The sequence below is a fragment of the Anguilla anguilla genome, chromosome 5, assembly GCF_013347855.1.
Source record: "Anguilla anguilla isolate fAngAng1 chromosome 5, fAngAng1.pri, whole genome shotgun sequence".
NCBI lineage: Eukaryota > Metazoa > Chordata > Actinopteri > Anguilliformes > Anguillidae > Anguilla > Anguilla anguilla.
Genome location: NC_049205.1, coordinates 35,895,320 through 35,909,611, shown reverse-complemented (window position 1 = coordinate 35,909,611; position 14,292 = coordinate 35,895,320). Strand labels below are relative to the sequence as shown.

General features: G+C 40.8%; 1 protein-coding gene across 4 annotated transcripts in view; it reads right to left on the bottom strand.

The window, feature by feature from the left end:
* Positions 1–14,292, bottom strand: part of myrf (myelin regulatory factor) — a 51,535-nt gene that overhangs the window by 32,930 nt on the left and 4,313 nt on the right. The window contains exon 1 of one of the 4 annotated variants that reach the window (XM_035419586.1): positions 7,762–7,801. The exons of the other annotated variants lie outside the window; for them this stretch is intronic. Coding sequence (XP_035275477.1) covers positions 7,762–7,780 — 19 coding nt within the window. The 5' untranslated portion in view covers positions 7,781–7,801. Of the gene's footprint in view, positions 1–7,761; positions 7,802–14,292 lie in introns of those variants that run through there. 4 annotated transcript variants of the gene reach the window in all.

Genomic DNA, 14,292 nt, shown 5'->3' with positions numbered 1-14,292 from the left:
ATTCTGGAAAAGTCACATGCTCAATTCGAACAATTAGAGGGTCATCATTGACCTTTTACATTCCCACCACATAGCCATGGACTGAGAGAGAGAGAGAGAGAGAGAGAGAGAAAGAGAGAGAGAGCGAGATAGAGAGAGACAGAGAGAGAGAGAGAGAGAGAGAGAGAGAGAGTGTGAGAGAGAGCGAGAGAGAGAGAGAGAGAGAGAGAGAGAGTGTGTGTGAGAGAGAGCGCGAGAGATGTTGTCAGAGAGGGGGGTACAAGTGGGCAGGCACCCACCTCTCCCTCTCTCCCTCTCCCTCTCTCTGATAGATTAAGCTTCAATCCAGCTAGGAATGCCAGGAATCCCTATGTTTTTGTTGGAAAAATTCACCCTTGCTTGCTTATTCTCTCCATTTGCCTTCTCATTATCCTACTCCAAATCCACAGTTTCAGCCTTTAGTGCCACTCTGGGATATTAAGATTCACTCTTTCCACCCAAACAATTTCCACACAGCATCAGGATAGCACAATGACAGTGAGGAACATGACAGTGATAGAGAGAAACACCACAGTGACAGTGAGGAACAGCACAGTGATAGAGAGGAACAGCACAGTGACAGTGAGGAACAGCACAGTGATAGAGAGGAACGGGACAGAGACAGTGTGGAACAGCACAGTGATGATGAGGAACCGCACAGTGTTGGAGAGGAACAGCACAGTGACAGCGTAGAACAGCACAGTCATGACGAAGAACAGCACTGATGGCGCGGAACAGCACAGTGATGATAAGGAATGGCACGGCGATGAAGAGGAGCATTACAGTGATGGTAAAGAACAGCACAGAGATGAAGAGGAGCATTACAGTGATAGTGACGAACAGCACATTGATGAAAAGGAAGAGCACAGTGGCAGAGGAGAACAGCACAGTGGCAGTGAAGAACAGCACAGTGACAATGAGGACTAGTACAGTGCCAACACAGAAGAACACAGTGTAATAGCTTATGGGCATGGTATCAGGACACTGGAAAGCATTACAGGTATGACAGGAATATGTTCCCCAGTAAGGCTATTTTAATCTTCACTATGGAAATCCAGTTTTCTTCCATCATTTTATCTTTCTGAAATCTAACCAGCAGAACCTCTCAGCTCTCAGTAGCCCCCTTTCATATCTCTGCTTTTCTTTCTTCTACTGCCTCTCTGCACCCTCCTTTTTTTATCTTTCTCCATATATTTTCATATTCCCGCTCCGTGCCTCCACCCTTCTCGTTCTTTCTGCCCCTGCTTCAATCCCTCTTCCTCTGTCTTTCCTGTCTTGTCTCTCCTTATATCTTCCCTTTCCCTTTTTCCGCCCATCCTTCCATCTCTTCCTCACTCGCTTCTGCATCACCAAATGAACTGTAGATCGGATCCACCCGTTGGCCACATAATGGCTCACTATAACAGACTCTCTTTTTAAAACGGGGGCACGATTTTAGCAATGAAAAGAAACTGCATACATTTTGACATCTACTGCACAGTGCCGACAGTCTCCACAGACTTCTTACTTCACCGGCACCTTTCTGTTTATTTAAGTTCTTTACTAACTTTCTGTTTATGTAAGTTTGTTACAAGCACGTCTGAGCATCTTTCCATCTTTCTGCCTCTCTTCCTCGCCGTAAAGGACAGATGGAATGCCGACAGCCTTCTCAAAACTGTCCTCTCCTTACGTTGTCTTCTCTTTAATAAGATCCAGATGTGCACCCCACCCAGGTGGGCAGTAAATCTGGAAAAGTCTGCCAGAGGAGATAAGAGAGTGAGAGAGAAAGGGCGTGTGTGAGGGTGAGCATGAAGACGGGAGGAGAGAGGGAGAGAACTGGGAGAGGGCAGAGGAGAGAAGGAGTGCAAGAGGGGAGGCTGAGGTGCAAAGGTAAACCGGAGCGAGGGGAGGTGCAAGGGATGAGAAAACGGAGGGAGGTGGATGGAGAGAGAGAGCTAAAATGACAGAAAGATGGATTGAGTGGTGTCCGTAATGGTCGTAGTGACACTGGCGTGTTGTTTTGCCCCACCGAGTCACTCACTGGGGTAAAGATGCGAGTTTGAAATAGAGGAGGGACAGACAAATATTCCTCTCTTCTCTCTGTCTCTCAGTCCAGCTGTGTTGGTCAGCTAACACTGCGTTGATTGTCAGCAGAGGTTCAGTACAGACTGCCCTTATGAGCGACAGAAAGAGGCTGGGAGGGGTCAGTGTGTGTGAGTTAGGCCACCTTTTCAATGCCAGAGTTGTCCTGGGTGTAACAACGGAGGGCAAACACAGCAATGTGTGTGTGTGTGTGTGTGTGTGCCTGAGTGAGTTTGTGTGTGTTTGCCCCTGTGTGTGTGTGTGTGTGTGTGTGTGTGTTTGCGCCTTTGCGTGCGTGCGAGAGTGTCGCGCATGTGTGTGTGCCTGTGTGTGTGTGTGTGTGTGTGTGCATGTACGTGTGTCTAGTGTGTACATGGACTGGACCCTGTGGTCATACGGCACATGAGCAATTTGATTCAATTTTGCATCAATAAACAGGGTTCACGGTTATCCTTCATTTTTAAGTGCAAATATTTGTTCTCTGTATTCATTATGCGAGTTTCATGGATGAATCTTGCTGTACATACACTTGACACACCCGTTTTACTGTAAGGAAGGCTCAAATGAAAAATGAGTCTCCGACGCACGCATACACACACAGCAGCCGCGCATGTTCTCATTGGGAGCTCTAGGTTCAGCGTGTGCACATGTAAACACCTACGGAGCTTTCAAACGCGGCTTTCGATACATTTATCAACACAACACTCCCTGGCCTTTCAACATAAGCACGCCCTTCGATATAAAGGTGAAAGACAAATTAGACTGGCTTCAGAGAACAGACTAGACTGAAGAGACATAAACAACAGGAGAGATTTGAGTTGATTAATCGACTACAACAGATCAAATCATAAATATAATAATCACAAGTCTCCACTAATTTAAGTATATTTAAAATATTTAATCTAAATATACTGTGCAATATATTAACATAATTATTTAAATGATTAGACAGTGACACACAAATACACAAAGAAACATTCAATCCGTGTGACAGATTTAAATCATTGTGTGCTTTCTTAACCATAAATCCAATTTAAAAATATGACCTGAAATACATTCATACAGGCTAAATATCCAAAACTTTTAGTAGAAGTAAAATATGGCTGCTCCATCTGATAAATCTGTGATAAGGTAGCTCATAACTGTATTATTTAAATTACCATTTGAAATAATATTAAATCTAAATTAATTCAAAAGTGAATACCTGCGTGCATGCCTGGATGGTAGATTATACCATGCTATATTCCCACAGAATAACTCCATAAACACTACATTATTATCAGACTCTCCTTATTCCTTCTCAAAATCCGCTGTATTTTCATTTATTTGTGTTCAGATAGAGCTGAAAATCCAGAGTAGAGCAGAGTATTTAAGCAGCCTTTGAACAGCAATGATTCAGTCAATAAAATACAATAAAATAATCATTGCTGTTTGCTAATCATTGCTGTTCAAATGCTGTTTAAATACTCTGCTCTAAGAAAGATTTTCGGCTCTGTCTGAACACAGATTATTAATAAAACACACAATCTGCTAATGTCTTTTTTTCTTTTCTGAATAGCAAATAAGCTCAAATAAGCTAAAATGTTCTGAATAATAAATAAGTGAATTAAAGGAATTTTATTTGATAGAGAATACTGACTTAACTACAGTAACCTTACAATGCGAATTGTGCCAGATCACAACACTATGCAGTAAACTAGTTTATTTGTGCTTATGGCCAGTTGGTAGCAGCAGTATCATATATTCAGAATAGGTTGGCAGTGTATCAGAATCACTTTCATTCTTAAAAATAATGAAATAAAGCTGAAATAAGATGTCACTTTCTGTTTCAGTTGAGTGAAATGCACCATTTTTTACCTCGGTTCAGGTACAGTGTCACATTGAGGTTCCTGTGGTACAAATTGTCATTTAAAAATTGCATATACTATTATTGGTTCATTAAATACTATTAAATGTACTATATTTTATATAAGTTATAATTACTGCATCTCATTAAAAGCTGTGTTAAAACAAGTATGCCATTGTTCGCTGTTGTGTGAATAAAATGTGACTGATTTATGTATACATTTTCCTGTGAATACACAAATTCACTTGTTCCATTCATTTGAACATACCCCAGTTTTAATAATGTTCTGCTTATTGAAATAAAATTGTCTGGGACATGCTATTCTTCTAAATTGGCTAATTGCTCTGTGAAAGTACGTAAAAGCTGCGAGCTGAAAGTTTCTATTTGATTTTCATCTGTCAAAATGTATATTTTGTACAAAACCGTATAAGTGTCTTCTGTTAAAAAATTATGTTACTAAAAAATAACTATTACTAATGATACAAAGAACGGCTTTGACAAAAATATTTTGTTTAACAAGTAAATATTTCTTTTAACCCAAAAAACTGCCGTCATAATAATTCACACCTCTGTTTTCAGTACTCCCTGTGCTCTCCCTTTGCTCCCCCTTTCCTTTATAGTGTTTTATGAGATTAGTTAACATGTCGGGGAGTGACCATTCCTCCGTACAGAAGCTTTCCAAATCCATCAGATTCTTTGGTCTGCACTTGTGGTCTTACACTCTTTATAAGTCAAACTAAAAATTTTAAAGCGGTTTTGAAGTCTGGAGACTCAGGTGGCCATTGATTTTTTTTTTTTGGTCAGTTCCACATTTTCTGCTTGACCTTTGGGTATGCTTGGGATCATTGTCTCACTTATAGATCAATTTGTGGCCAGGTTTGAGCTTCTTGGCTTAAGGATACCAGGTTTTTGGCAAAAATGTCATGGTGCTTGCTGGAGTTCCAAATTCCATTGACTTTAGGAGCCCCAGACACTGCAGAAGCAGGGCAACCCCATAATATAAAAAATCCACCAGATTTCACCACAGGTGTGATGTCCTTTTCAACACATAAATCACAGTGTAACTTCAAATTTCTGCATACAAAGACTTATGTGCAAAATAGTTTCCATTATTTTTATTTAAAGCTGGGTAGCTAATAAGCAAAACAGTGATTATGCTTAGTTCACTAGCTAGCTAGCTGAATCTATATCCATTTCCACAAGTGCAGACGGTTTATATAGGCTTACAATTAACTATATAGCTAGCTAACACAGAATAAACATGATTCTCCACTTCAGACTGCCCATGAAATCAGCTAAACAAAGTTTGAGATATCACTGCTACACAACAAATATTACCATTTCAGTCTAATATTATCCAATCCTTATCAAGCACTTTAAGACTAGTTTGCAAGTCACCTTACATTTACATTTTAATTATTTAAGCAACTGGAATACAGTATCTCTCTAAGGTTGTTGTATTCCAAAGCAGAACCCCTTTGTTATCTAGATATTTTCCAACACACTTGCTAATTTATGGGACCACACAATCAAATCACCTTCAGTCAAGGTACAAACCCATCAAACAAGGTATAATGGTAACAAGGTACAATGTAAAATAAAGTAGTTTGTCTTTTGACTGTAAAATGTGAATTGTTGTACAAATAAATATACAATTTAGGATTAGAAACCGTCTATCAATTGTAAAATATTTCCAAAGCCACAATCTCTGTTCTAAATGTGTTTTAGATATTCATAATATATGATTTCTCTGTAATGATAAGAGGTGTAATAACCAAACCCACAAAAACATAAAATATATTAAACCTGAACTCTGATGGGATGTTAAGTTTTAAATGTAGTGTTGCTCATATATCTGCATGCATCCAATGACAAGGCGATTTTGACTGAGATTATTTTTCAATACAGTTCCTGCCTTCGCCCTAACAAGGAAACACGTGTCCTTCTGTCTATAGAGGCCACTGTTTAGACTTTTCATTTATACTGTACTGTAGGAGTATCTAATCAGTTGATCAATTGTGACTCTTTTCCTTTTTTTCAGAAGAGGCAATGCCTCGAATGCATCCATGGGCCTGCTAGGTGTGTGTGTGTCTGTGTGCATCATTGAGTTTCAGTGTGGGTTTTTGCATATGTGCCAGCCTGTTAATGATTAATAACACATTCAGGCTCACATACTGTAGCAGAACAAAGTCCACCGCATTATCATATTGTAAACATGGTCCATCATGCACTGGGGCATGCCACGCACTCTCTACACCGCTGTCAGACGCACGCATAAATGACCACTTTCATGCACACGTAAGCCAGACCACAGCTGGTCTCCAAGACCAAGACACTCACACTTACACCACAAGTGCACTGACCCCTGAGCAGTTACCTTATAGCACGTTACCTCACCTGACTTGAACCTACAGTCCACCAAACCCTGGGTCTGACCACTCAGATAAACGCTGCCAAACTTTACCGTTGGTCAGTAACATTCATCAACTCACTTTCACAGTTAGGTTTGGACTTTTGAACCATTCTGGCCAAAAAAATTAAAGATCCACATATTGAATAGCCCATATTAGTATATATTAGCACATACAGTATTAGTGCCCTGAGCAGTACTACTCCATCAAGGCGCTTGTACATTTAGTGATACTTAAGCCTCTAGTATTTCCAACCCTGGCTCTGCAGAGTACAGTTCCACCAGGTGCTCTGGTTCATCCACTTAATGGAAACATTTCTAAAGCCTTCGCTTTGACCCACTTAAGCTGAGCTGTTTAACAATGTGTGGGCCATTTTGTTCCGCGTCTGGTGCCATTCTCCGCGTTGTGCAACCGGGGCTATGTATCTGGTACCATTATAATATTATATCTCACCATACTGGCCTACCGCCATTGCCCAAGCGCTTCAGCAAAGTCCAAAAGTTCCCAGAACACTGGATTTATTCGCAGTTTGCACTTTTCCTTTTGCATTTTATCAAGCATTTAATTGTTCTCTGTCTTAAAATTCCACATTTACAAGGTCACAGCATTTGGCACTTAAATGTATAAACCTCCACATATGAATCATTATGTGGTTTCGTGAATCATCCATTTTCACAGGAGCCAAAGCAATGTCCTTCAACTATTTTGTAATGTATTTTTACTGAAATTTACATACATTTAAGAGTGTGCCTCATAAATTGAATGACTTAATGCACACACATCTGACCCTCAGTGCAGTACATTCTTTCAGTACTGCACTTTATAATATTATACAGACCTGATTACGTTCTGTATAATATAATAAAGTGAATATATTCAAGTCAAATATGTCTCTATTTTGTATGACTATACATGACTAATAAATCAATGTTTGTTATACATTGAATATCACAGTAAAATCTCTAGTGTTAATTCAACTCTACCAGTTATCTGTTAGAGTTGAATTAACACAGTTATATTTTAAGTAACAATTGACATTTTACTGTGTAACATGTCTAGTGTAATAACATGTATATTGTATGGTTACTGAAAGCTACTGAATAAAACAAAAAAATAAAAAAACTCATACTACCAGGAGTGACAGAAACACATAGAAACAATGAACCTGAAAAAAGCAGGGAGACACAGAGAAACACAGAGACACAGAGAAACACAGAGAGACACAGAGAGACACAGAGAGACACAGAGAGACAGGAGAGACACACAGAGAGACACAGAGAGACACAGAGAGACAGGAGAGACACACAGAGAGACACAGAGAGACAGGAGAGACACACAGAGAGGCAGAGAGAGACAGAGAGAGACAGGAGAGACACACAGAGAGGCAAGAGTGATGCAGGCAATGGGGAAAGAGAGCCGGAGTACCTGTGCGTAACCAAAGCATGTTTGGTTCCTTCTGAGAAGAGAGGCTTAGCCGGAAGATGAAAGCAAAAAAACGCGTTCTCTCTGTCTTTCACATCTTTTCCTGTTCTGCTTTGTCTCGTGTTCCTCGCTGGGCTTCAGAATTGCCGTTTGGGGGTATGTGTTTGTGACGATGTGTGTGTGCGTGTGTGTGTGTGTGTGTGCGTGTGTGTGTTGTAATAGGTATTATTCCCTGGTCATGAGACTGGGCTGTACCAGCCCACCACACATAGCCCTTGTCTCCCACCAGCACCAGATGAACGCTTTGGGAGACCTGAGCTGGAACTGCTACAGAAGGAGAGAGAGGGACAGAGGGACCGGGAGCACGGAGTCAGAGAGCAAGGAGAGGGGACTTATGGGGTGAGACAGAGTTGAAACAGAGAAAGAGAGGGAAAAAGAAAGAGAGAGACAGAAGGGGAAAGAGAGAGAGAGACCGAAAGAGAGAGAAACAGGAAGAAGGTACAAGCAGAGGAAGAGTTGAACAAAATCAGAGGGGAAACTGGGAAGCAAGGAAAAGAATGGGGAGTAGCAGCAAAAAGGGGGGAGAGAGGGAGAGTGTGTGGATGAAGGGAAAGTGTAACACCATAGGAGAAAAAGACAAAAACGTGAAATTAGAAAGCCGCACAAAAATCCGAGTAGGAGAAGAGAAATAATATTTTCCGCAGACTGGAGAAAAACAACAGTGTCTCCAGCAAAACCCCGAGAAGACAGACCCCGCCTCACAGACATCTCACAGATCATGTCTGCTCATTGAAATGCTTAACCTAGACATGCTCCTTGTTGAGAGGCTAGCGCACACCATAAAACGAACCATACAGAAAAATGTAAACAGCGATATTTTACTTGTCTATCTTGCGTGCAACGAGGTCAGGGTACTCGGTCATAAATGTGAAAAACATAAACACTTTCAAATTCTTTTCGAGAAATCTTTGGGAAAAAAAAGGGTTCAGGCGCTTCGCGATGAAACATTTTTTCCCCTTCAAGTTTACTTTTTGAAAATGGCCGTTTGGTTTGGCTATCTGTCCTCAGCAGACCAGTAAATTAATGAAAACTATTCCAATATGGCCGTCATTTTTTGTTTCGTGGTTCAACGGGGGTAAAAAAAAAATGTAAACAAAAGTTTCTTACAGCACACTTTCGCATAAACGATGAGAATGAATATATCGGCAGTAAACGAGGAGTCGCTGTGAAGGTGGAGAACAGGCCATTCGTGCATTCTAAGCCTGACTGGTCAAAAACAATGCATTCCGGCGCACGGAACCTCATGGTTACGGGTTACGGCACGGAGCCACGCGACCGTGCTAAACCTCGCCTCGTTCTGACGCCGGTACCGATTCAGCCCTCCAAGGTCTCACCGTGCCCGAGTCGAGCCCTGGAGATCACAGTCAATCATCTGTGGCTAATGTACTGGTGACCCGTTAGCAACCGAATGACGAAAGTCACTTGCCCGGTTAAGATGCTTATATGTTACTTGGCCTAATGGCTCCTGAGGTCTTGTGCTAATTCAGGCTAGAAGGACACTTTTTCATTTCACCAGAAACCTGCTGGACTGACACTCTCCAGACCGGGGTGAAAGAGCACTCATACGCAGAGAGGGACTGCCATCCAAAATATTTGTGCCCACTTAGATGTGTGTGTTTGTGTGTGTGTGTGTGTGTGTGTGCGTGCACGCTCATGTGTGAGGGTTTGTGTGTTTCTATAATCCCAGCTCACAGAATACAATGTACACGTTTTCAAATGTATGCGTCAGAACAGGTCTATGTTCATTTGCTGATGAGTAAAAGTCTATGCATGTGTTTTTATCAGTGTGAATGTGCATGTTTTTTGCGTGTGTGTGTGCATGTGTCTGTATGTCCGTGAGTGTCCGTGAGTGGCCATGAATTTTGTATGTGTATGTGAGTATGTGCACAGGCATGTTTGCATTTTTGAGTGTGTGTTCATAAGGGAATTTGCACACGTGTGTGTGCGTTTGTGCCTCTGGGTATAAGCATGTGTGGATGTGTGTGTGTGCATGTGTGTGTGTGTGTGTGTGTTCACATGTGCATGCGTGTGCACATGTGTTTGCGTGTGTTGTCATTAGTATGTGTGTATGTATGTGTGTATATGTGTGCATGTGTGTGTGCACGTGCGCTTGTGTGTGTGTGTGTGTGTGTGTGTATTAGAGGTCTGAGTGCCCTGGCCCTGCCTCACCCCGCCCTCTGTATCTGTTCTCTCTCACCCGCACCCTGTCTGCACACTGTCACACTAATGGACGTGAGGAGAGAGGGCAGGGAAAGAGAGAAGAGAGAGAAACATTGGTCTCACCTCTCTCTGTTTAAATGGCTGCTACGGTATGCCAGGAATGTGGAGAGTACATTTGTGTGTGTCTGCATGCGTACAACAGTAATCCTTTTGTTGAACCACAGTCAACCGCGGTAAACTCCGGTCAATATAAAAATTCTCCACAACAGGTCATTTCAACAAACGTGACATCAACATGCTTTCAAGGAAAATTAACAGCACTGATTCAAAACCAGCTCCACCGCTCTCATAGATGTACTGCGGTGATGTGAATGGAAAGTCCCTTTGTGGTAGCATTAATTCTACTGTTGTTTTGAAATGTACTCATTAACAAAAAATTAAATGTGTTCATTATTTCCCTGCCTCCTATGGAACAGTTACTGGTCTCCTGAATCTTTCGTTATGGAGGGTTGACCATTCTTATTAGACAGTCTGGGCCACAGAAAGGTCACTGATTCAAATGCCAGAAGGCATCAAACCAACCTTGTAGTCTCAGCTATGGTCATACATTTTTTAGATGGCCCCGGGTCATCTGTGTGTGTTAGAACGCAAGGGGGCAATGGTGGTTGGGAACACAATAGTCAATTTATGTGCTTAGCTATTTTTCCAGAAAGACGCATTACAACTGCATCCCGCGACAGCCAAAAAAACCCCAGCAAATTCCCCTACCCTGTGGCTCATGGGACTGAGTCAGTACGTGGCAGCCATACAGCTCTTGGATGTCCAACACCTTGGACAAACAGAGGCAATTGATTCCTGCTGTTACAATGCAGAGCCGTTTCAGTTTGGCGAAAAAGCAATTCAACATCATTTTGAGGCCTGGCATGTTGATGGACAGCCTGTTACTGGCAGCCCCTAACTTTTTAATTTTGTACAATGACGTGCACACATTGTACTGACCCTATGCTGAGGTCTGTGAAAGAGCACTCCTTCTCTTTTTAAAATGGTTCTCAACCTTCGGACAATACCAGCTGCATTTGCCATCCACAATGTGACATGTGCACCACAATGAAGAACACTACAGAAACCATGTCCCACAGAAACACCTATAGATTAATCATAATATTTGTTAATCTATAAAATAATAACATTCTATGGTACTCTACATTTAGATAATTGATTTTGCAATTGTCCTGGTACACGCATGTGCGCGCACACACACACAAACACACACATACAGTGTATGCATACATATACAGGCAGAAATATAGATTTACTGCTTTCCACAAGATTTGTGCTGCATCATCTCACAGATTGGGCCACAGGTTTAAAGAGAGCCATGTGCAAGGCGGAACACTGGCAGATCCACCGCAACCTCCCAAGTGGCAAAGTAGCCTTTTCAATGGAAGATAATAACAACTGAACAAGTGACTCAGAACCCTGAAAGCCCCCTAAAATGACCAGCCTGAGGATCCCCACCTAAATAAACCTTTACCTTTTAGACACATTTATCCAGTACCCACCTCAGACTGCAATATAGTGGCTAATTAACATACTAGTTAAGCATGACAAAATCGAGTCATTACATTATGGGTTTACATAAGTCATTTAGCTATTTAGTAAAACATGAATATTCAATCATAATAATTATTGAATATTGCCAAAAATATGCATAAGCTTCTTTTATTTGAAACACATCATATTTTCTAAAATATATAAAGGTAAACAAAATATTCAGACATAAAAATTTCATCCATTTCAAAGACCCCCAGGTGCCCCTGTAACCCAGTCAGGAACCCCTAACAAAAAAAATTCAGATGTTTTCTGAGCATTATGGCGTGCCTACGTCGTGTATCTGAGTGACAGGGGAATCTGCGAAACGGGGCTTCGCCCGGACAAAGCGGCAGTCTTTCGGCCACGCTCCCCACACAGGGAAATCCGCACACCTCCCCCGACACACAAACGCAGCATTGTGCCGATACAGTAGACCGCACGGTCAAATCTCTCGAATTAGTCATGGCCGTTATGTGGGGGGCTGCGCGTGCGTGCGTGGGAGGGCGAGTTGTCAAAACACATCTGCGCTCGTTCCGCTAATACGGTACGGGGATCGGCGGCGGGCCGTCATCGCCTCCTCAGGTGCCGATCCTGCTCCGCCCGTCCCATTCACCACCTCCTGTTCCGCCGACAGCTGGTGGTCCGTGCTTTTCTGTGGGCGCAATTGTTTTCGATGCATAGCGAACTAGGCTACTCGCTATTTTTCAATACGCAATCAAATCCGATGACGCGCAACCTATACAGCTTGCAAGACCCCTCGGCTATATGCGACACAAGCTCATTGAGAAACAATGTAAAATGATGAACGATATATCAAATAAAAATTTTTTACGGCAGCCACCAGTTAATCTTTAGGAAAAACGGTGTAAAGACAATTGAATGTATGACTGAAATCCATATCCTGCTATTGCCTGCACCCAGACTAACAGTCATCCTTAACCTTTCCTTCCGAATATATAATTTTCAGATGTAATAGCTGTTTTTTGTTCAGTAAAAAAAATAAATCACTAGCTGCGAGACTGTGACTGTGTACTTATCGTTAAAGCAAATTATTTGCTTTACTTAAAATAGAAGGACAAATGTTGGTTGAATCAAGGACTTTCGTGTTCACATTGTATTCCCCTACTGTATTATCTATTTTCAATGAGCCATATATTGCCAATGCAGGTGCTTTCACAGTCCTTTTAGCCCACTGAAGAGAATCTACCATACATGTGAGACAAAGTATCCCACCACTGATCTAATCATTTTCAGAGTGTTTGCTTTTATCAGTGACTAACGCTAGCAACCATACATCCAACACATATTGTCACCCAGGTAAGCTCAGTTAAGAGCACTAGTAATCAATACACAATACTACTCCCTTACACTCATGCAATGTAGCGAAATACATCAAAATAAAATATCCCATCAAGATCACAAAAGAAATTTCAACGCTATGGATGTGGATAAATATTATTGCTCTTCATAGATGATGTTTTTAAAAAAATAAAATGTAATAAAATATATTGAGATTTTTACTTTCCCAAAAAGTCGACATATTTACAGTATATTTCTGCCTGTTCCATTTCCATAAGGGCTGCTCTCATTAAATGATATAATGTACTAGGACTGATAGAATCTCCAGTAGAACACCTGTTAGGACACACCAGTAATTATATTTGTATTAATGTCTGCTCTGGAAATGTTGCCAGTTATCAAAGGACCATGGCTTTAAAATGATAGAAAGATACAGGACTAGATTTAGTCAATATTTGCCCCAAACTTTGATTCACAGTTGAATGCATTTTTTAAACACAAACACGGTTTATGTAGGAAACAACTGACACTTACATTTATTATGAAGTCAATGACAATGAGAAATGTGGATTGAATCAAAGCCAAATTATTGAATGATTTATATTGTTAACCATAAGGAAATTTAACCGGGTTGGTGTGGTGCATTGTTGGATTGATAAAGCCACTTAAGGACAGCCACTTAAAGTTTTATCTTACAGCTCTACGTTCGGTAAATACTGTAAAGGAAGAAACAATTAGTCACAGGTATGAACCCCACACCAAATTTCCTCTTAACACAAATGCTTTTTTTTCACAAAAATAATTTGAGTAGTGAGATGACTAATTCAGGAGAGGTAACCAATGAAAAATATTTATTTTTTAAAAATATTTTTATTTTAATATGACTTTACCACCATATTACAAACATCTCACTGATGAATGGCAAAAGAAGTGTAGTTTTGGCTCTTTGTAACTGATAACAGTCTAGCGGGCTTCTGTGGAATAGAGATAACCAAATCAAAAAAATAAACTTTTAAACTCCCATTTTCCAAGAAAGATAACCTACATAGTGAGGTAAGGTGCAGCCCTGTTTTGTGCTCATAATATCCCATCTGAGTTTTAGAAAATGTAATGTATTCAAAGCCAGTGCTACTACTTAACGTACACATCAAAGATGTGAAATTGACTGGAAGAGAGAAAATATATTCTTAATAGCCAGTTCTGTTCCATCATTTGCACATCCATCTCACAGCATGAGGGCCATAGGCCTACTTATTAACACACTGATAAGAGACTCTGTATCTCTAAAAGTAACAAATAGACTTCCAGCTCTAGTTAGCAAACCAATTTCAAAATAAAGCCATGACATTTAATGTCTACGCAAAGAAGTGTGAATTGTGTCTTTTGTAAAAAAAATTTTTATTTTTTCTGACTTTCCCTGTA